This window comes from Anoplopoma fimbria, chromosome 21 (assembly GCF_027596085.1).
Source record: "Anoplopoma fimbria isolate UVic2021 breed Golden Eagle Sablefish chromosome 21, Afim_UVic_2022, whole genome shotgun sequence".
Lineage (NCBI taxonomy): Eukaryota > Metazoa > Chordata > Actinopteri > Perciformes > Anoplopomatidae > Anoplopoma > Anoplopoma fimbria.
In genome coordinates, this window is record NC_072469.1 from 5775109 (window position 1) to 5800081 (window position 24973).

Consider the following 24973-nt stretch of genomic DNA (forward strand, 5'->3'; position numbering starts at 1 on the left):
TTCCACTTCGGAAATGGCACATTAAACAAATGGAGCATTTCCCACTGGTGACGACAGTATTTATTCCCAACACTGAGGAGGCCTGCCCTTTCACTTCACGTCCCACTCGTCCAAACCTTGAACCCCTCCCCTCCTCATCCCATCCCATCTTTGCTGACGACCTGTTTCACTCCAGTTACAAAGTGCAGCTTTATTAGAGAGTAGACGGTTGACAGGAAGTGAGATGGAAGATGACATACAATAAATGTCCCCCAGGCTGAAACTAGCTTTTTTACGACTACATAGCCAATGTCCTAAACCCTTGGAACCAGTTTTTGTGTGTAAGAGTCATAAATGGTTAAGTAATGTCAGTCTCCAGTTCTTGAAAGTGCTTGATTTATGGCTAATAAGAAGGTGGTTATCATTCTCCCGATCCACATCTCCAATATTTGGATTGTCCATTGTCCTTGTCGGTCATCTTCATCCGCGTATTGTAGGTGAATGTCGGCTGAGAGGAGATTATTGATGTCACTGTCACCAGGCGGTCACCTCCGAGTGCTCGGAGCGATGAGTGCTCTCCGCTGAACAGGTTTTTAATCAAAATAATGTGTGTCAAACACCATCGAAACCTGTTTGCTGGAGAGAGCTTGAGTGCGTGTGAATAACTGGAGTAAACAAACAAAGGCAATTATGCTTCCCCAAGCATTCAAAAAAATGAATGGCATGAAAACACTGTTTGTCAGAATCCCCAAAGAAAGCATGAGAGAAGTAGAGGAATTTAAACAATGGCGAGACCACCGGATGTGATTATTTCATTGTTTTATCTTTTTTTCCTCATGAATAACCTTTTGTCTATGGTGTTTGTTTTCTTTCAAGACAAATATTTTTTTAAGAGACATAAACACAGGGACACATATGTTTTTTATATTTCATTTATCAGAGCTGGTTACCAGCCAGGATATCTGTTGCCTGTGCTCATTAAAGCATGCATATACATTGTCATAGAGAAAACGCTGCTACACAATGTGGTCTGATTGACATTATTGGCACAATGGGACACATAGGGTGCGTATAATAATGGGAATTGATGAATACATGAATAGTTAAAAGAGTTGCTTTCTACATCTTAACAAGGAGAAGAATCTACAGCCATGCTAGCAGCTCTGTGAATGCTGCACTAATGCACAGTGGTGCTTTAACCTCAATACTAATGTTGGCATGCTAACATGCGCACAGTGGCACTGCTATTGCCATCAGATATTCAATTTGACTTGTGTTTTTTTTGTTGAAATAGGGGACAACCTTTTTTTTAAGTTAGAAATTGAGCCCCATTCTTTAAGCTTATATATGTTGACAATTTGGCAAATTGGCACCATTAAAAGTCATGCAGAAATAGCTATTTACACTTCTCATTTGCAATGTACCCGTGCATGTTCAGACATCTATCACAGGGTTGCTTTGATACTGAAGAGCACTTAAGAACCTGTTGATTCTCAGGCAAGGTCTTGAGTATTAAGAAGCATTTTTATTATGATTTCTATGTGGATTTACGTTAATTCGCAATGGACTAAGAGTCTACGGCGATCAACATTTTCCTGACGATTCATCCGATGCTTGTTGATATTTCGGAGTGTGTGACAGACAGATCTACGATTATCTGCCTAAGTGCTGGCCTGAAATCCCTTCCCAGGCGGTTGCACACCACTTCACAGTTTAATAAAATTGACTTTGACGACTCATGAGTGCTGTTTGAGCTCGAACCACCTGGACGCGGTTTAAATGAGCAAATCCAGTTACCTTTCACATAAAGACACATAGATATCCCAAAAAATACCTAACCAGGCTTTTATAACTGCTTTTGTTTTAATGTCATTTTTTAAGACAAACAGTAGAGTGGAAATCACTACATGGTACAGTGGAAATACCCTCCTTATTTTGGCCAGTTTTGAGGCGTTTTAACAAACTGCCAGGGCCTTTTTTAACACGACAGCCAATGGTAAGTGGCTGCAAGACAAATGGAAAGCAGCCACTTTGGAAAGGCCTGTCATTTCTGTTGGCAGAGTGGAGCTCTTTCTAAAGTTGTACAACATATTAACTTTATAGAGGTGACCACACAGAGTGGACTGCTGTTTTTGTGAGCATTTTTGAAGTTCACCTTACACAGCTGACACAATATGATAACAATATAATGATAGAGTGGATTGTAGTTGTTTTGAAGTCCTTGTGGAGCTTTGTTGATTCTTTGTCGGCCGAACGTCATCTGAACAATAGAAAATGTTTTCTCTAGAGAGCCAGAAGAAAATAAGGATAACCTTACCTTGTCACATTTCCAATTTTGAAAGTCTAGTACTCAAACTAAACTCAAAACAAAATCATGAAAACAAAATGACCATGAGTCTCAATCATACCAGCATATTCATCGCCCTTCAGCAACAATGTTCATATTTAGTGTCCACCAGGTCATTCACGTTTATTGTCTAGATCCAAAGATTTCTTTTTTAAGACTTGAGATTAGATTAGATTTCCTTCGCAGACGTTAACATGCATTGTTGTTCATGTCATGCTCGGTCTTTTGTTTGGAGGCTACAGTGCAGCACTATATTTGCTCAGGCTAAAACAAAGCAATGTGCCGCTAACGGCTCCGTAGCCGCTAGGTTACAGATCAAAACAACCTTAATAACGTTGTAGACTGTTTATAGGCATGCAGGAGCAAACAGAGACGCAATGCATTAACTGTAACTTGTGCATGTACACATTTATGGTTTGTCTTAGCATTTTTGTAACATCTCTCAATATGATTAAGTGTTATTTTATGAGAAAAACAACTTCTGTATGAACACGAATATATATATATAACATTTTTATATCCTCCATATAATGGAAATTGTGAACATACCATTCAGATTGTCATCTACATTTAACAGTAAAATATTAAAGTTTATTTCCTCCTCCATTTCTTATTAACCATTTTAACATTCAAAATTAGAAGTACTTTTAATGTATATAGAAATGTAATTGTACTGTACCAATATACATTTTATTACACACTTAACTACAGTATACACTTTCAATACTTTATACTCTTCAGTATATTTCTTTATCCTTTGTACTTCTATATCTATTTGTTTTATTCTAATTTAATTATTAATCTTTATCGCACACATGCCTTTTTAAACGCAGCCACCCCACATTTCTCATAACCATGTCACAAATAAATAATTTGAATTGAATAGAATGGCTGAACCCTGGTCCAATTTTGCCTTTGATAGCTTTATTTCACATTAAATTCAAATTCTATTAAAATACAATTCAAATATATTATCCGAGCACATTTAAAAGCAGATAAGTTTATGAGTTTATGAAAGTGCTGTGTGGATGTCATTGATTTGTACATTTCAGTATGAAGTTCTAAAGTTGATATAGTATGTGTCAAATGGTGATAAATGAATAAAAACATCCATAATCCATGACCTAGGGGTTTAGTCAGTGGGGATTTTGTAGAAGCGCATTGTTTCAGTGGATTCAGGAGGTTGTAACACTGGGTGAGCCAGAGCTTGAGTGTGGGACCAGAGGTCCAGAACAGTAAGTCAAGTGATATTTATAGCCCACCGTGGCCTCTTATACAGTACTGTATGTCCTGTACTCATCCCTAGCAGCTCTTTTGGTCACTTATGCATGTAGTTTTGCAATTGTGTCATTTATAAGCCCGTGGCAATGTCACCCAAACAAACTTCTACTGTTTTAATGCAGCACACTTTGCAAACGTAGATATTAAAACTCTCAGATTGAGTTCTCCATTCTCAGTCCGTGCAGAACGCCGGAGTCCCGTCCACACAATTAATCTGATTGGTCAATCTCACTGCCAATCAACATATCAATAATCCTGGTCCTCATGAACTATGATGAGCTATCATGCTCGCTTGTAGCTTTAATCTGAGTGTTTTCATGGCAAAACAATCGACGTGTGCGTATCACAGTTTAGTTGTGTCCCATTCTAGTAAACCTTATCAAGTAAGTGAGTAAAAGTTCTGATAATAAATGATTTGTTTTCACCTCTATTACCTATTTAATTTTGACTATGGGGTTGTTGTGACCTCAAAGTTTTTGTCAATTACACCAAAATCCTCATAGATGTTTAGTTGTATAAAATTCTATTATGCATTTTGCAAAATTTTTTTTACCAAAACTGAGTTCTACATATCAAATTAGCCCTCATTTTCAAATAGTCGAGGTACTTCTGGTTAAGAAGATGTGCAATAAATCCATATTTGGAGCTAGTGAGAGGCTGATGGAGGTTGTGCTGAATGCAGTTTGCTTTTCAGCATCTTGTAGTGGATGCTTCATTTACATCGATATAAACTTCCACCTTATGTTCAGTAATTAAGTTAACAAGTCAGTAAACAAGTTAACTGCTTGTTTGTCAGGTTTTGTTATGTTTCTACATTTCAGCCAGCAGACAAGAGAAACAGCAACTATTGTGACTCCAGCATGCAAAGATGATTTCTCGTATTGACGCCACCCGGTATGAAAATATGTTTTCCTCCTTACCGTTCACATTTTGGTTGTGATTCATCCTTCAATAGACTGTCAGCTGTAGCCTGTACTCACTTGCACATGAAAAAAAAACCAGTCGTCACACCGATAGCATCTAAGGAGCCCTTTTTGTGACAAAAGAGCTTTGATTCCCTCACCCGTGATACTTTCAAAGGAGAAAAAAAAAATACTTTGAAAGGGATGCCTATTCCTGTCTTCCATTAATGTGCATCTCTGTGATGAGGGCAGCTGAATGCTACGTACACACAGACAGACAGAAAATAAAAAATAAGTGAAAGCTTGCCCTGATTGCTAGCTTGATTACTTTCATTGATGTGGATGACAAATCTGCATGGCGGCAAGGCTGGCACGCCACAAAAGGCACCGGGGCACCACATTGAGAGACCTGGGAAGCTCTCCAGCATGTCTTTAATTAACATGTGTGTGTCAAGGGCTACTCCGAGCACTGCCGTGTTGTGCAAAAGTAAATCAAAGTAGATTTTTTGTCACATTTGAAAATTATTTAAGAGCTCATGTAAGGCAGTAGATAAGCAGCTTTAATGTGATAGATGCTGCATGTCTTGCTGTTAAACCAGGTTTCTGCCTCTATATGCAGCATGAAAAAAATGTAAATTCAGAATGTATACTAATTAAATAACCTATTCTTTGAGACAAAGTTAGCAAACTTAAACACATCAAAATGAATTCATTAACTCAGTGTTTTGTCAAGCCATTTCATGGAGCATTAACTCTCTTAAATCATTATAATATGTACAAAAGAAGATGGGACTCACTTTCCACTTCACCTAAATCACATAGCTCACAGAAGTTCAGAGATACTTCACTATTTGTAGTATTCATAAAGGCACTGATGCATCTTCTGATTAGTTCTGCACATCAGAAATTTAATTGGTCCGTTTCTGACTGATACTTTTAACGCCTGTAGCCTATCTGCATCCTCTCACTATAAGTTTAAACCTTCACTTGACCACAACTAAGTACATATCGACATCTACATATACATTTTGAAAAGTCACCTACAATTACCATTTTTCAGATTTATAATTTAAGATATCTGCAATTGCTTGCTGACTGGGTAGAACAGCAGCTCTAGATGTCTTCTGATAGATTTCAACTGGTCAGAAATCTTTTTAAGATATCTATAATGACTTCACAGAGAGCATCGCACTCTTTTATAATTTATTATTTATTACACTGATGGGATTCACATTTCAGATATCCACAGTGCCCTGTGGTCAGATAACACTAATTAGATTTGAGATCTTTTTAATTACATCTTGACTCGTAAGAATTAAGCATCGAGTTTCACGGAGAATCTCATGAGAGATGAGAGATGTGTGAGAGAATCTTTAGTGAAATTATGACTAGTCAAAACTAGATATCATATCTATTTTATTCTCCAAACACCTCAAGGATTAATTATACTATTTACAATCTTGATTTAACGTTATGACTTGATTTTTTAAAGTTTCTAAATTTTAAAAAGAGCTGTGCCATAGTAGATTATTGATCAATGCACTGTTAGTTATTTCTTCTAAGCCTATTTCTTTATTTTTGGCCCTGTAACTTTCACCAACACAACACAACACACGGGCTGCTCCATTGTTTCCTGTCAAATCTGATTGTTTCAGTTTGTCAAAGCAGAGCCTCTTGAGTGCATCACGGGCTATGAGTACATTATGTTCCAGGGTTGTATAAAGTGCAATGCATCGTATAAAAACATGTAACTGACATCCACGTTCATGTCGATAAATAAATAAATACTCAGAGAAGAAAGAAAACGTGTTCATACTATTGTTTTGCCTTTGAGATCTTGACTTAAATTGTTCAAGCCCATCACTTTGAAAACCCGAATTAATTCTCTCCACATGGAAACAGATCCATTATCTCTTCGGTGTTATGACTCAACCAGCAGGTGCAGATATGAGCCGCGGCTGTGGAATGGAGACAAAGTGTATAAATGGCAGTCACAATTCAGAAAATCATTTCTGACTTTGATTGAAAGCCGATGCTCGTATGTGAACAGTCGCCACGTCGGAGAGAGAGAGGAAGCCGTGAACCCATGTCCTTTATTCCTGCTCAAAACTGACTCTGCATTTTCATATTTATTCTCTAAAAAACAAGCTATCTGCGCTTTCTTTGTACCTGCTGTCAAACCATCACACACATGTGTTTGTGTAGATCTAACAGTCTATTAAACTTCCTTTTTTCACTCATTTAGAAGTGGCTTATTTAGGACAGGAAATAAAATATCTCCTTTTTATATTTTGTTCAACAAATTACGAAAAACAGTATTTCTCTTGATGAACATTCAACATAGTTTTACTCCTTCAAGTGACACTTCAACTACTTCTGTTCAATAGTGTCACTGCGATGCACACACTTTACCTATTTCTAGTGCTTTATCTTCAACTGCTCCAACTGGTTTGAACTTAAAACTTAAGATTCTCTCAGTGATTAAACCGACTGCTTTTATCTCTAACAGTTCAACTGACACCTCAACTCCACTTGAACAACAGCTGACATTTCAAATGCCTTAAGTGTTTTAAGTTCGACCAAAACCTAAAATCCTTTGAGGTCTTCTACCTAAACTGCAAGGGCCGTAGAATATTTCACAGGTAAAGAATTCAGGTTTTAAGAAATTTGAAGTTGTTTACAGTGTTAACACATTAGTGAAAACAAGAAAGCATTTTTATATTTTTGAATTGTTGAATAAAATGCTACTCAGGGACATACTGGAGGATCAAAATGGATGCAGATCAATTTATTACCTACGTTTAACTATCCATTGCTGTTAATTTAGTGAAATATTCCAACAACACATGGAGGTTAGCAAAATATTTAGCATAACGGACAGCCATGCTTTTCTCTAGTTAGGACTGGAGCCTCCAAAATTTGTTTGAAATGACTTGGGTCCTTGTTGGATTAAAGCTTATAAAGGTCAATATACCCTCATTCCCTTTTTATTTATCTTATTTGGGACAGCAAATAGAATTCCATCTTATAAAAAATTTGCATTAAATTAAAAAAGTGTGCTCCTCTATTGATAAGGCTTGAACTAGTCTGTACTCCGACACATTAACTACTTTAACTTATGTTTAAACTGCTGCTACTATACTTTGTGTAAATTGAATTCACATTTTAATTTCTCCAGACAGGAACTTCTAACTGCAGAAATAACCGTCAGTTGTTGTAAAATATCTGCTAATTTTCTCTTTAGGTAAGCGTAATTCTTAGCATAGCAGACTGCCTCACTTCAAATGACATATATATATACCTCAGCTACTTAAGGGAGTTTAGCTAAAAAAGAAAACATACCCTCCACCAGCATCCAGTATCTTTGTGCTTGAGAAGGTTTTCATCTGGCAGAGTAAATAACTTACAGTTATTCTGGGAAAACAGACTGATTAACTGCAAATGAGTCCAGAAACAATACTGCTGTTGAGAAAAAAACATGAAGCTTCATTGGAGAGAATTCTGTGCGTCAGTAAATCTCTTAAATTGCTCCACAAATGTTTATGCGTTTATGCTTTTTATAAACTGTATATCTTTGTGCTGGAGTTTACCTCCTCTCAATGACTCCATTTCATATAGCACTAATCCAAGTACACGCAATGATGGTATTTTTTAGTGTTTAGGGCATTGAATATGACAATAATGCAAATTTGCCAAAACAAAGTCTCTAAGTGCTTTGATGCTCAATAAAATCAGACAACCAACACACAAACACACACACACTGTCAAAAGCATTAAGATTTACAGTAAACACTGAAAAAAGAATAACAAATTAAATAATTCTTTATATATGCACTTTAAGAAAACTGTGATACAAAGTGCTGTACATATGTATAACAGAGCAAAGCAATAAAATGCATCGGGGTGAGAGACAAAGTATCATGCAGCAAAGCAAGGAGTACATGGGAAATTACAAATGTTCATGTAAAAACTGTAAAAGATGAAAATAAACAAATGTAAAAGCATCAACCAAAAGCAGTTTTATACAAGTGTGTTATAATATAGAACACGTAGAACATAAAAGATAATGGAGAGGGGACCTATAAGTGAAACATAAAGACATCATTCATTATATTTAAGCAGACTGAGCACAAGCCCATGTGTACGGATCCCATGCATCTGCACACCACACTGTGTGATAGCTAACAGCTTCTCCATGGTGATCGCTAATTTCCCAGCTCCCAACTTGAAATGAAAGAGTGTGGGGGGGGGAGGCAGGCTGAGCGGCTGAGCCTCTCTCAGAGCACAGCACCATGGCTACTCACCAGAACACGGCCGAGTGAATAGATGAAAAGCCAAGCAATGTCAGTGACAGCTGCACCGAAAGCCCCCGTCTACACCCTCAGCTCCTTTATGTAGCAGAATGACCCTTCTTACCCCAGTCTCCCGCCGTCTTTATGTGCGCTTCACGTATGTTTTACTGTGTCAGTCCTGTAATAACGTTTATTCGCTGGCAGATTTATGATTTCTGTATGATAAAATAACATTTTACAGTGAATAATATACACTGAGGGAAGGCTTATTGTGTGCAGGTTTATTGTGCAACGTCAGGAAACAATGTCAGAGTGCAGTAGCCAATGCTTCACATTTTATATTTAGGTTGTTTGTGAAACGTACCTTGCTCGTAGACCCCGTTAAGCCCCGCCGTTGAGCCGCTCTGTGAAACATCTTGAGGGCGATTGTTGATTAAGGGCTCTTGAGCGGCGGCAGGGGCTGTTTTGGTGTACCGGATCCAGTGTTGCTCACAGGTCGCCTGTAGGTATGGACTTTTGTATCCATTTTGGATTGTGCACAGTCCATTGAATAAGGGAATTTGTTCCCTCCTCAAGGGAGCTGCAAATACAAAGCTCGAAACATACATATTCGGGTTTGAGCATTTTCTATTTTTCATGTTTATTTATACTTTGCTGCTTGTTGTGCTGCACAGAGCAAAGCCAAATGGGCGTAAAGAGGAACTAAATAGAATTACACCCTTTCCAACATGATTTTTCATGTAGCGTAGAATTGCAAAAAAACGAAAATCTCAATACACGAACAATTTGAGCACATTGTGCAGCAGTGCCAGTCATAGGACAAGCATGTTTCTGTGAGTTGTTATGGGTTCTTTTTACGCTTTTTACCCCTCTCCCTCGCTACAAGGTAAACAAGCAAACACAAAGCTAACAGGCTGGTCCCTGGAGAACCGCCTGCATACAAAGTGATGGTAAGTGTCAGCGCTGATTTCAGAAGGGTTTCGTGTTCAGATCCCACCCCTCCCTCGCAATCCCTTGGAGTGCCTTTGAGCTACACCGCCGCGCTGCATGCTGTGTTACACTCACCTCAAGGGAAGCAGAGAAAAGAATTACAGAGGAGTCTTTACATTTTTTTTGCAAGTGAAGCAACTTTGGAGCTGAGTGAAAGTAATAGGAGTTGAAACTTCAAATACCCACTTGAAAATGAGCAGTGACGGTTTTAAAATGGGTTAGATTAATCAGAGAGAGAAGTATTTGACCAGGGTATACTTTTAATAAGCCCTGTCACGCTATACATATTTCATGCAGCCCTAAGTGTTGATGAGATTTAGAGATTGGAATATGTGGCGACAGTTGCTGCAATGGAAAATCGAGTAAACGGTTCACTGAAAAGACCACACAGTGTTCTTGACCTTTGACCCGGCTTACTTGCTTTGTGACCCGTCAGCTTTGTCCTCCTTGTCCATGGCATTTGCCGGAAATCAACGGCCACGGTTGGCTTCCTCAAGATTAAATGTTGACTCTCTCTCCAGCGACTGACAGTTTACCTCGAGTTTGCTCTTGACGGCAGGAGACAGCGAACAAACACGGCGGCGCTCCATAAGAGGGGCGATGTATGCACGCCGAGGCTTGAGGACACAACCAATGCAATCACCACGGCCCTAACGCAGCATCCATCAGCCGGCTGATGGATTCCATTAATAAAAGACCTTTGGTGTTGTATCCACTGTTCAGCATGTACTCCTTCAGTGCCACCAATATAATATTGACCTAATCATTCCCCTCCCCTGCAGCGCGGGCTCCGAAACCTGAAATACCAATGTTATTTATCCGATAATGAGATGTTGACATTTACAGACAAATTGAAGAAAGAGTTTCAACAATATTGCTGTGGGAGTGCATTGTTATATAAAAAGAAATATCATAAGTGGCTTTTTTCATTGCGCTACACAATTAACTACAAGGCCAACTACTTCACTGTAAACAACGCGCACATATTTTGTTCCATTTTGACAGTAAAATAAATATACATAATGATTAGAAATATTCAAATTTCTCTCTCTTCCAAATATTTCTTCGCAAAGTAAAAAAAAAACTTTTTGTGCTCTTGAGTACTGGGTCAAGGTGTGGTAAGGATATTAAAATCATGTGGCATCAAAAAGGTTTTGTAGACGTCAGGCTTCTGTAGACGTCAGGCCTTAACTCTGACGGTTTTTCATCAGCGATAGTTGGGTACAGGAGATCAAGCAGTGTTAGGAGTACACCTAAGATCTCCTGAACCCAATGATGACATGGCGACTGACTCGTTCTAAGCCTCACCTTCCTCCCTGCATGGCCTTTGTTATATTCAAGGACATAATCTTGAAGTAGAGCTAGGGACTAGTGTAGGATGTTCACTTTGATAACCTGAACTAGCTAGTTGATCTCAACTGTGACAGAAGTATTCTTTTCTGTTTTGTAGTGCAGCTTTGAGAATCAGAAGCCTGTCTGCAATAAGCCACAAAACCGTTGTTTGCATGTTTGTAAAGCTTTGCCCTAAAATTTAAAGATAAATGTTTCTTGAGTAATCATTTTTACATTTACATTTTTAGGGAAATAAATGCCATTTCGTGCTGTTAACATTGGCTGAGGTTGTTTTTTATGTGAGATGAGCTAATTATTACCAGATGTTGTGTTGGTAAATTGCGTGTTTGATCATTTCTAGCAAGTGACAGTGGCATTACAGTAAGTTGCACCATTTCATTTCCTTTCCTCATTTGGAGCAAAAGGAAAATCATGTTTGAATGTCCTGAAATATCCTGTCATGAACCAATGTGAGAGCTGTGTTTACAATTCTAGCAGAATATTTTTCAATCTTCAGTCATGCATAGTCACCAATCATGTCTGTTATATTGGATGGACAGAATATCAAGGAGCAGGCCTGGTTTATTTACTAAGGGGGCGGGTTATGCTTGTTCAGAACTAGTTTGTAAGACATGTTGTCTGATCACGTTCAGAAATCAAAAGTGTTTATAGTTGTTCCAAACGGCCACACTCAAATGTCTAATTTTCAGTTTCAGAAAGCGACAGAAATGGTCCGTCACTTTCTAAGCCAAGCTTTACAAAATCTGAGGAAATGTCAGATGATGTCACAGTGGTGTCATTTGGATGATCTCAGTTTGGGCTTAAGACTTGAAACTTCTGCAATACAAGTTGGAGGTTTGGGGTATAATGAGAGGTACTATTGGTTTGCTTCATTGGAAATGTATTTGCACATGTTTTTGTAGTCAAGATATTGCAGCATCAATGTTGATAGTTCTTTATATGTGTTTCTTGTGTGTCCTTCAACTTAATTGAAGAGCAATACTAAAGCACTGACAAACCTTTTTACACTGAGGACTTTGTTGGAGTACTTGATACTTCTCAGAAAAGGTGTGGCTTGTAAGTAAGTAGGGAGAGCGATTATCTGAAAAGAGCCATTTTAACAAACAGACAGATTGATCACAGCGGTCCTACCAGATTTTATAGGTTTGAAAGAAGTCAGATGCAAAAGACTTGCCAAAAACACTGCTGAGGTTTAGAAATTACAGGTTGAACCGAAGCTTTTTTCTATCTGCTAATTTTTCACACCAAATATTGAGAATTAGAGAGAGGAAAAAAAATATTAGCTGAAAAAAACCCCACTGAAAGCTTGCTCTGCATGCTGTTAATTGAGGTGTTTTGTCATGTTGGAGGTGATGAAGTAAAGACATAAATACGCACTCTGCTAAACCCTGACAGTTGAAAATGATCCATCTGTCCATCTTTAAACACCAACAATGGCCTCCCTCTAAGATATGTACGGCAGCTTCTGTGATCGCTTTGATGTTGAGACAATGAAGGGGTCGGTGGCCATCACACAGCTCTGACTTCAAACAGGATTTTACAGGGTTGGTTACTTGTCATGGTAATTTTAATACTCCAAAAGCTCAAAGTGTTCTTTCTTTGGAGTTGCTCAAGGATTTTTTTTTTTTTGTCGGAGTCGTACTTTGAGGAGGGGTCTTAAAGTCATCTGGAAACTCATGACTTGTTCTTCTGAGATTAAAACGCCATAAGAAGACGGTTGATGTAGTCAGTGCACAGGTTCAATGATAAAAATGTAGCTTGTCTGACTTCTTTGTAGACCTGTATGTCTGTTTGTCAAACATTAAAACAAATCCTATTAATACCAGCTACTTCATTTCACAGTGGTAGCCAACATGATTTCAGCTAAAAAGATTTGATTTGAAGATATGAATTTGACTAGTAAATTGGCCTCAGCTCTTGCTACTGAATCTCACGGGGCAAAAACCTGTAGAATCCTTTTAGCTATCAATAGGCTGCACTTTTAAATTTAATTTTCAATTTTTCAGCTTTAATAATCAGATGACATGTCATAGAGTAATTTTTTCAAAGGGCAGAAAATGAATGGAAAGAAGCACAACATGGAACATTTGAATCCAGCTCTGACTCAACAGAGACTTCATTCACTGCTATTTAGACTTTTCTTTGATTTATTGGTAGTATTGACACCTGTCATCAGTGTAATTTAAGTGAAGATGCCAAAGACAAGGTGAATATAGGGTCTCCCCTCAGGCAGAAGTATTTTTACATGAAATGTTTCCAAGTGCACCTCTATAAAAGCTTTGCATTAAATCTTTGGCAAAATGTATTTGACATATATTTCCTGAGAAAACATTTTATCTAGATGTTCCAAATAACAGGTTTCCAGATATTTTTGAGAAAGATCCATTTGGTGTATTGTCATTTGTTTTTCTGGAAGATTTAATGGAAAATTGCTAGTTTGATCATCTGCGATGACTATTACATTAGTAAGCAAGTCACAATGGCATTGCAGTAAGTGGCACCATTTCATTATTATGTAGCAAAATGCCTAAATGCGGCATGTTTTGATCTGATTCAGATGTTTGTCCAATTAACATGATGTGTGTGTGTGTGTGTGTGTGTGTGTGTGTGTGTGTGTGTGTGTGTGTGTGTGTGTGTGTGTGTGTGTGTGTGTGTGTGTGTGTGTGTGTGTGTGTGTGTGCTGTTCATATCAGCAGTGAAATTAAAATGGTGAAGATGAATATTTTAAACAAGATTAAAATATTTTAGTAATATTTAATATGAGGTATTTATACATTGCATTAAATAAATAAGTGAAATTACATTACATTACATTACATTACAGTCATTTAGCAGACGCTTTTATCCAAAGCGACTTACAGGAAGTGTATTCAACATAGGTATTCAAGAGAACTACTAGTCACCAGAAGTCATAAGTGCATCTCCTTTCTTAAACAAGCATCTCAAAGCATAAACCAGAGCAAAAGTATAGTGCAGAAGCAAATTACTACGAATACAATAATTGCAACAAACTAATACGAATACAATAAGTGCAACGAACTGATACGAATGCAATAAGTGCTATGAGGAAGGCTCAGGGTAGTACTTCTTGAAGAGGTGAGTTTTCAGCCTGCGCCTAAAGATGGGCAGCGACTCTGCTGTCCTGACGTCAGTGGGGAGTTCATTCCACCACTGAGGGGCCAGGACAGAAAATAGCTGAAATAAAATGTTCCAAAATACATTCAAGTTAAAATTCCAGTTTCATCAATATAGCTTGTTATCTCTGAATTGATAATGTCACATATCCGTTCTAAGTAATCATCAACCCTTCAATCTTTCCTCATTAATCGAGAATCACCACCTAAAATATTGAAATAATTTTTTCACCAGTAGATTCTTTATATGGTCGTCTTAATCTGTTTGTTTGTTTTTTTTACCTTCAGCTACACTCAGATGTGGACAAAGGGGACGGCAAGGTGAAGTATGTGTTAACTGGCGAGGGCGCCACCTCCATCTTCACCATTGATGAGAACACAGGGGACATCCACGCCACTAAGCGCCTCGATCGGGAGGCACAGGCCTACTACACCCTCCAAGCTCAAGCTGTGGACCGAGTCACCAATCTACCCGTGGAGCCCAGGTCTGAATTTGTGGTCAAGGTCCAGGACATCAATGATAATGAGCCAAAGTTTCTAGACGGACCGTACTTGGCTGGAGTCCCAGAGATGTCACCCTTAGGTAAGCCTCCCCATTAGCCTTAGATATAATCCCATATAGTTCCCTCTTGTATTTCTTCCCCTTTTCCATTCATTTACTTTATCCCTCTTTTTTTTTTTACGCCATCTCATGCTCTCACTTTCTCTTTGACTTGCCCTCGCTCCGACATCTGCATTTGATAATTTTCCACCTCACTGAATTTGTCTTCATCTCTCTTAGTCTTTAGGTCATGGGAGGATTCGGGAAGTTTGCAATATTAATTTGAATTCAGCGTGTTCGCTTTGTAATACTCAATATGCACCAATCACATAGGGCCAAATTTAAACTGCATGAGCATGTTCTTGTCCGTGAATTGAGTTCCACATCAATGAAGGTTGAGGTTTAACTACTTGGATTTTGCCATCCTTTAGCCAGAGAATGCAGGTTTATTGTGTTCTATGTTCTTTTCACTAATACTGTACGCTGATGAATAAGCACTTAGTAGGTATTTTCACCTCTTGAGGTCTTTGAGCTTTTAAAAACCTTTTGTTAAGTTTTTGAAAGTGCGATGGTGTACAAAGACTGTACTGTTTGTAAGTTTCCCTTAGAACTTTTGACAAGGCAATTCATTCATGTAGCACATTTAGGAATTCAATGAGCTTCACAAAATATATTGGGATTAAAATAACAGAAGGGGAAAAAAAATCAGTAGTTTAGTGATAAAAAGAAACGTTTTTTTAGAGTACAGTGGCTGAAAGCAGCTTAATGTTTTAGGTATATAGAACAAGAAGCAGACAAGTGACATGTGACCAGAGGGGTCTTTCATTTCAGTTTGTCGGCTAATATTAAAACAGTATTATTAATCAGTTCCATTGGAGTTATTGAGTTGATATAGACATCATTTTGTTTAAGCAACACTTGGAATTACTTACATTTAGCAATCAGACCTTTCTTATCTACCTTCTATTCAGTGTCGTTACCAATTCACCCTCCGCTTAGCCCCGCCCCCAAGTGCAGTGCTTTGAACTCAATGCTGACGCCATGCAAACATATAATGATTGCCATATTCCCTATCTTATTTTAGCTTACATTTTGTAATAGTAAACACAAACTACAAGTGAGGCTGGTTTGTGAGGCAATTTCATTAGATTTGTATTTCGTCACAAAGTAAAGTATCAGACAAATAAAAACATTTGATCCGATGATGGTGCTAGATGAAGTCAGATGATCATTAAAGTCATAACAAATGAACCTCAAATATCAAGCTAAAGCATTTATAATGTATCCTCTTGCTTGCAGCTGTCGTAAGGACTGAGCAGCTCATATTCTGTTCATCACATTAGCATTTATCACTGCAGATATTTTATCAGTCTGTTTTAAATGCAGTCCTGGAGGAAGCCATCATATCAGACCCTGTCTTTAACATGCTGCTTCCTGCTGCATGGTCAAGATTTCCTCCAAGGTTTAGTACGGGTCACGCTCGAGCTCAAAATGCTGGTAAATGCAAATGAGCCACAACAACATCCTGAGGCTTTTCATCTTAGCAGGTGTGTGAGAAACAGAGAGCGGGACCTCCATATTGATACACCATGGTGTGTGTGCTCTTTATATTGAACTTAACATTTCACCTAAAATAACAGTTTAACAAAGCTTGTTTTGGTTATTTTTAAAGGTTTGTTTTTTCTTTCTTAGTATGAATTTTCCAGGTTATAAATACTTGCTAATTAAACTACATTTTGATCAAGAATAAATGGGTGATGCTGAGCATAAAATGTTGCCAAAATGCTATTTGGTGGTTTCTTTAAGTAGGCCTGATGTACCTTCATTTGCATATTTATTGCCTCACATATGCCAGCAAAGACCTCTAGGTTTGGAAATGTTGATGAGTGACGCATGTTTAAAAAACTGACTTGAGCAAACTTAAGGTCTGAGTCAGACTCGAAGGCCATGGGCATGTTTCCACAAATTGGGCTCAGAGTTCATACTGCCCGCTACTCACAGGTACCGCTCGGCTGAAAAATGTCTCTGAAAATTGTCTGATCCAGACAAATACATTTCTATCCATCCATTAGACACAGCTGCACAGGCATCCTTAACTTCCTCCAGCTCCTCCCAAGGGTTCTCAAGGCGCTCCCAGGCATGCTGGGAGCTGTGGTCTAATCACAAGTGAGCTATGAGTGATGGGATGGAGGCAGCGATTAACTTGGGAGTCAATTGCCAGAAAAAGGGTGATATTTGTTATGCTGCAATTCATTTGATTTGTAAAAATACAAACACAATTTTGAACTTGTAGAAGAATAAAACATTAACTTTATTTTCTTTTGACGCGTTTCTGTTGATTATTAATTGTCGAAATGTATTAAATACAATCATTTGCAATGAAACAATATATTCCCTGAGAGGAAAACAAATAATTCTAGATATCTGATACCTGTACATAAACAGAAAAAAAATATTTCTGGTACCAGTCTGTTTTGAACTGAATGGCAGTTATTTTTGAAATTGAGAAATTCTGCACTCAAGCCAGAAATCTGTCATGTCACAGTCTAAAGATGTAACTACATAAGTAGCTCTCGCTGTTTTTCAAAAGAGAGGAAGAAAAGTGTGTTTGTGGGCCTGTGGTAACTGGGGGAACATGGGGAGTGATGTCATGCAGTTGAATGCATTTCTTTGAATATATAAAGAGCACTTGTCTGAGCTAAAGTTGGTGTTAAATTGCTTTTTAAGCTAAATGTTTTTTGGCCCGCTTGGTGCAACACTTACAAGCTATGAAAACAACACTGACACACCTTTTTAGTTGATGGCAAACAAGTTAGCAAGTACATGCAAACACGTAGCAACATTAGCTTTTGCTGTGAGTTGTATTTCTGTACACCTGACGAATGTTTCTCCAATATACACTCTTTTACTGTAGCTCTGTTTTTGGTCTCCACCAACCGCTAAAGGAAATATCTGTCTTTTAAGCTGCGAAAGGCTCTACTAAAGTTCCCCAGCTACTTGCTTTTTGCTGCTGAGAAGGTAGTAAACAGTAGGCTTTTAGATGTTATTTTTTGTTGAAAAGAGCAGCTGGGAGCAACCCTTTAAGATCAGTGAGAGTGAAGCAGAACAGTAAAGTTGCCGACCAGAAAACCAAAACAATGAGAGATGCCATAAAGCTCTGTAACACTGAGGGGAAACTGCACAGGATCATTTCCTGCAGGTTAATCATTCAGCACGACGCCTTTTCACATGCATGTCAATATAAAATTATTCATTATAGCCACTTTAAATTTCATGGTTTTACCAGCATGGTAAATTAAAGCACACCGCACCTCTGAACACCAATAAACACAAAGAACTAAAAAGGTCATTGTGCATATCGGCACTGCCTCAAAACCTCAAACATGCCTGGCACCATACAGATGGAAATTAGTGGAAACAAAGGTGTTATGGCTTTCTTGCAACCTTCAAAGTGAAAATGGAAAATTTCAGCGGGCACACAGTGGCAGTGGGAGTCGTTCCAAGGGAAACGGCGCTTTGCTTACTACACAGGCAGGGAGATCTCTGAAGGATTACACAGCCGACTGTCAACGGGGGGGTACAGAGCTCAGGCTTAAGGAACCAGAGGATTAGAGTACAAGGGCTTGGAGTCTCGTGTCCAACCCGAGATAAGACAGCAACTCGGTACATCAACCACAGAGGAGGAATACGTTCACACCACGGGCAACAAGGCGCAGGGTCACCCTCGCCACTTTATTTACTCTGCCGCTTCCTGTGAAGGTCTTCATCGCCGGTTGATGGAACAAAGAACCTCCTCCCTTTGTAAATATCTGCTCAAAGCAATCATCGATGCAGTAAAGAGCAGGCACCTCCTGTCCTCAATAATTCCTTTATAGATGTCTTTAAATCATTAATGGTCACAGCCCTGCACCGCTGATGAATGAGTTCAATTTAGAGGAAATCATGAATTTAATTAATTAAAGTAATTAGAGGCAGTGCTCGTCCATACACATGGGGACCTTTTTGGCCCGGGAGATCTCTGAAGGCTTTTTGTCTTAATCACGCCAGGGATGTCAAATAAAAGACAAGAGAGCTTGAGGACGGTTGGAGGTGTGACAGTCGCGAGGCTTGGCTCTCTCTCCCGCTGCACAGCGAAAGGGGCCATAGGAGCAGTCTGAGGGCTCATTACAAGGATAGAGAATGTAATGTCAACCCAAGGCCACAGATCTGGAATTTACTGCTCACCAGTCTCATATCCAGCTGTCAGAGTTCCTGTCGGATTCATGAGAGCGGAGATCAAAGATGGGACAGTTGTTTCATAATGGCAATATAAAAGGGTTCCAGTTTAGGGAAGGTTGTTATGTTGATGCCTTTTTGCATTTTGTGGTCCAAATATACACTCAGTGGTCACTTTATTAGGTACACATGCATCCATTACAATATATTTTTTAAAGTAGTTTCCTTGTCTAAGGTGTTGTTGTTACTAAGTTATTTACTATGCTTTACTAAAGAGGGTCTGGTCTAGTAATATACATGTTATGCTACTTTATACTTCTGCTCCACCACATCTCAGAGGTTAATATTGTACTTTTTTCTCCACTACATTTGTATGACAGCGTAAATTGCTTTATAGATTACAAATATTCATACCCTTCCTGTCCTTTGAAAACCATGTATCCGCAAATTGTCTGATGTTGAAATTGACTGTCTCTGATGAACTGAAAGATAACGTGTTCCTTTATATGTTGTGACTATCTTCCTACTTCTTAAGCTAAATGATGATTCAAAAAGTAGTTTTTCTGAGCTACAAACATGCATTGCTGTAGATTTAAACTACACACACCATATAAAGGAATTACAATGAGCACAACCTTGAACATCTACAGCCATATATCACAACATTCATATTAATGCTGCCAGGATTTATTTTTATTGCACATTAACTGCTTTTACTTTTCATATGTTAGGTATATTTTGCAGATAATACTTGCATGCTGTCGGTTAAGTAAGGTTTTGAATGCAGGACCTTTACTTGTAGTGGAGTACTGTTACCGAGCAGTATTGATATTTTTACTACTGTAAAGGATCTGAGTACTTCTTCCACCTCAGGGTGTACACGGCCACATTATATTGATGGTTGGTTCAGATTTTTTTTATCCTCCTTTTGTCATTGAACTGAACATTATAGGTATCATAAAAGTTGACTTTATGGCAGAACTATTGGATTTGATTGCATTGGATTGTACAGGCGTACCTAATAAAATGCCTACAGAGTGTACCTCGGATCTTAAAACACACATGGAAAACAGCAGGTAGTTAGTAACTTTCTTAAAAAGTGCTGTAATTAGTTTTCTGTTGGAAGTTGCAAATAAAAGTGAATTAAACTCTAAATCCTGTTTATCTGAAGGAACGGGGAGAAGGTGTGAATGTGCACAAATACAATCAACTTAATCAACTGTGGCATCTTTGAATACTACTTCCTTGGCACAAACGGAATGTTTTAATTTTCATCAAATTGTTTTTTGTTTTTTTTAAATGTATTTATGTTCCAATTCGATTTTAGACGCACAGATTTGGTTTCAAATTTGATCTCCTTAAGTGGAACGCTTTTATTTCTACATACAGAAGATGGCCCCTCATTTGAGGAAGCATGTCATTTGCATTGTATACTCAGAAATGCATATTGACAGTCGGACGCAGCCTGTACATGTAAGAGGCTGAAGCATACCTGTCTCCCATCCACATTTGAGCACGCCACATTTATTTTCATTACCGGAAGATGACAGTTGCTCACCCAATATGCGGAATTGATTAGGAAACCTGTTTCCTGCAGGGGAATAAATAAAATAAAAAAGAATGCGAAGATCAGCTCCATCATGTCAATGAGGATGGACAAATATTGAAGGGGACACAGACAGGGCAAATTGAGTAACAGATGACAGCCTCGTGAAGCAGAAAGAATCTATTCAAATTACAAATGTTTTTTTTTATTCAACCCGCTCACTCTGCTGGGATTACCTTTCATTCTGACAACATTGTTCAAACATGATGTTTGTTGGACAACATGTAGGAAAAAAAAAAGAGCCTTTAAAAAAGCTGTGCTCGATACCATACCATACTGAAAGTTGATTTACAGCCTCGTCTGCAGAGCACTCTGCCAAGTGATTTTAACTATCAACCTGTAATAGAGATTTTTCCCGTCTCCCCAGTTCTCTTTCATAGAGCCATCCTTTGACCTTGGTGTTTTAAACTACCTGTAATATAACCTGTCATGACTAAGAGGTGATGATATAATCTAGGTGTCCTTCCACAACCGGCCTGGTGATAACTTCTCCAGCTTCTCCAAGCTTCTTTTTTTTTCTATTATATTGTTCACATCCAGGGCCAGAGCCTGTTAATTTTGCTTTATGGCCAGAATGGAGAACTCTAATCTTCAATTTCCATGATCACTTTCATTCTGTAAAAAGCCTGTATAAAAACAACTCGTGTTAGAAAGAGAGATTTTTATTAGGTTGTTTTCTTCAAAGTAAAATATCACCAACTTGCAAGACAGCACTTTCTGTCAAATGCTACAATATTATAGCTCTGTATATGTGCAGCTAGCCATTAAAGTGAAATATTCCAGCAGCTATTCATGTGTCAAACTGGAAAAGGCATATATATATATTTTTTTTTTCAAGGTTATTTCAACAATGGATCTTGTTGATGATTTCACCGCTGCAAAGTGTTCGGTAGGCGTCAGCTTTAAGGCCATCACTGACGTACAGTCTAACACCCAACAATAGCCTGAGCCATAATAATATATTATCAGATTAAAAACCTGTAACCATTAAATGAACCCAGTTGGAGCAACGAGGCTAATTCATAGCGTTATGACCGACCTATTGAATTTGATAGGCAATGATTGCCGCTGATTATGTTTTTTTCTCTGTGGAATCTTCAAACGCTTCTCTGCCTTTACCTTCCGAGCCACGGCTGTCAGCTCAAGTCACGTCAGCCACGTTCAGTCGGTGCGTTTAAAAGAAATACATAAGGAGTCATGTCTGATGTCTCTTCTGCCTCGGAGGAAGAGTGGGAGAGGACAATACTGTACTGCACGCAGAAACAGTTGTCAGTTGTCAGCAGAGTTCACAGTCGAGTTTGAAAACAAATTTCCTTCTTGTAAGCTGGGAGGAAGTTTGGGGATTCGGGGCTCTAAAGGGCACTAAAACAAAATCAGACTTTATATCTTGGGTTTTATAACTTTATCTGCCGTACTCCACTGAATAATGTCAGTTTTTTATATTTTGCTGTGATTTGCTGGGGATATAACTGTATAGCAATGATTTCTTTACTGAGTACAATGCATGTTATAGTTTCTGTTAGACTAGCTCATTCCATAGCAATCAAACATACCCTCGTTAACTGTGGCTAAGTAACTAAAAGGCAGTAGATTGTGTTGTGTTAGCATTATGGCTAACTGATCTGTGCATTATGTTGTACTGATTAACACATGAATTGGTACTTATTAGTTGGACTAATTAATTAATTGGATTATTTATCTAACAGCCCAAATCACTCATTGAAAGCTACTTAGTATATGAATTGATGGTGCTTTTAAGAGGCCGGCTTTTGTATGTGTCAATTTAAGGCGATTCATATGCCCCTTCACCTACACTTAGTTTGTCAATTTAAGGCGTTTTAAATTAAGCGATTTTTAATGTGTTTGGTTTTCACCCTTTTATATTAATGCAGAAATAACGGGATCTCTGAATACGATAGCAAATACCTTTATCCACAACGTAATGAAGGTGTATGTTTTCATGGGTAGATTAAGTATTCATTTCTGGTCATTTAAGGGATTTTCTTTTGTATGTTTTACTGTATAAATTCCAGGCTCAGTATATATTTTTTTGCATAGACAACTTGCATTGTTTTGGTTAAAGTAAATTTCCCCCTTACCTCTTTTCACTTTAAAAAGAGCCATATCAATACTTCTTATCCCGGGGATCTGTGTTGCACTGTGTACTAGCACCAGAATTTCACAGAGCATCCTAAACAAACAAAACTTAAGATGTGTGTTCAGCAAAACTGCAATCCTGGCTCTCGCTTTCACATTTTATTTTGTTTTCAACAAGATCAACAACTTCTCCAGTAGCAGTTTGCGGATTCCTGAAATCAGTGACTGAATGGGTGACCATCTGTGCATGCTAACAACATTTTTTTACTGGAAAATTATATAGTCAGTGTAAAGACAAAAAGGGGAAAAAAGAAAGGAAAAATGTTTCACAAATGTGCCTATTTCAAAAAATGTGTGACATAAAATGATTTTATCTGCAGAGTTTGAATTGAGCCCTAATTAATGAAACACAAAGAGATCCTATGACAACAAGTTTAAACTCTTTTACTCTTCTTAAAACAAGTTTTGGGATCAGTGTGATATGAGATACATAATACTTAATTTTTTGGTTGGGGTGAAGTGCCAGTTTAACAGAGCGCAGATTGGTTGCAGAACCCATTTGGCTGCTGAATTTGAATCAACAGATTGAAAGTAACGGAAAAGCTGCTGCCGACTGATCTGCGGGAGAGAAATGGAAACAATGGCAGTGAAATCATCTCCAAAGGCTCGGAGTTACACTTTAATCCTGCCGCAGCATCCCTGCAAATGATTGCAAAAACACAAAGTGTTATTTGTTTAGCAGCGTTTGAGGCCGAGACACAGTACACATGTCAGATCTTTTTGGTGGTGAAGAAGTGCTTTAAACTCGGGCATTTGTATAAAAATGAAATTCTAAAGTAAACAACAAAAGAATGTGTGTTATGACTAATGACTAATGAGATTATTTACCGCCTCAGAAGTTGCAATTTCATCGCTTCCTCACTTTTTTTTCTCTCTCTTTCAAGTAGAATTGGTCACACGCGCTGATGAAATGATGACTGTTTCCACATTTAGCTCTGTTTGACTTGGCGTTCTGGATGCTGTCTTGGAAACTAATGAAGGGTTGTCTGCCCACAGGAACCATGGTTGTCCAAGTGGCAGCCACAGATGCAGATGACCCGACATATGGGAACAGTGCCAGGGTGGTCTACAGCATCATCCACGGACAGCCGTACTTCTCAGTGGAGCCCAAGACAGGTAGGAGCATCGTGTGTCAGACAAAATGGTGGTGATTTAATGAACAGATGTGGCCACAGTGAGTCATTTAAAGGCCCTGGAAATGTATTTTGTTAATCAGCTGTTAATTGGAAGGGTTGAGGTCCTGCATGGATAGAATTATCCGCTATAGTTTTAGCGTTTTTGAAGATTTGATTTGATTCATTTTACAGAAAATGTCTGTATTTGTGTTTTTGTATTTGAATTAAAATGACAGTTGGGTTATGAAGAGGACAGTGGGCAGATTTAACTGATCTTTTGAGTAGTAAACGATTTATAGATAATGGATTAGGATGTTGTTGTTTTTTTTGGCGTATTCTGTCATTAATATTTAATGTTAAAGAAAAATACTTTTTATCACTATGATTTGAAAAAAATGAAAGTACTCTTTATAAAGAATGGCAGGTTTCAGAAAGAGTTGTATTATTTCATTGGATTTTAATCATTGAAAGATTAATATACGTGTCATTAATGCTGCAGTCTTTTCTTACATACTGCTGTATAGCTTATTCTTTATTTATATATTATATTTGTGGATTATATTTTGTATTAATAGTCTGAATCTGTAAAGTCACTAGAACTAGCTCAAACAAAAAATATATTAGGTGGATAAATTGAAATACTCAACTAAAGTACCTGGAAATTGAACTGAAGTATGAAACTTGAGTGCATTTACTTATTGCATTAATGCAGACAATGAAAGCACTATTAATACTGCTATTTATATCAACATGCACTGAGTTTCAAAGCATGCAGCTGACAACCAAATCAGCAATTGGAAAAACATTGGAAAACTAAAGCCTGAGAAAAAGGGCTGAAATAAACCTCAAGATAAGATGTGAGGTAGTTTGTTGACTTGTGGGCCGTTTCAGTGCAGCAGCAGTCCTCGCTACATCTTCATTGCTGGCTCATTAGCCACTGCCCTGCCGAGGCTTGACTACTCCATGCAAAGCACTCTTGCAAAGAAAACAGAAAAAATATGGGCCATCCCATAATATCAGGCTTCATCCTCTGCTTGGAGAGCAACACAAACACACGGCAG

At 38.1% G+C, this 24973-nt stretch overlaps 1 protein-coding gene across 2 annotated transcripts in view; it reads left to right on the forward strand.

Moving 5' to 3' along the window:
- Positions 1 to 24973, forward strand: part of LOC129110573 (cadherin-7-like) — an 81762-nt gene that overhangs the window by 18120 nt on the left and 38669 nt on the right. For both annotated transcript variants that reach the window (XM_054622675.1, XM_054622676.1), the window contains exons 2-3: positions 14567 to 14861; positions 23794 to 23913. In XM_054622675.1, the coding sequence (XP_054478650.1) occupies positions 14567 to 14861; positions 23794 to 23913 (415 nt within the window). The remainder of the gene's footprint in view (positions 1 to 14566; positions 14862 to 23793; positions 23914 to 24973) is intronic.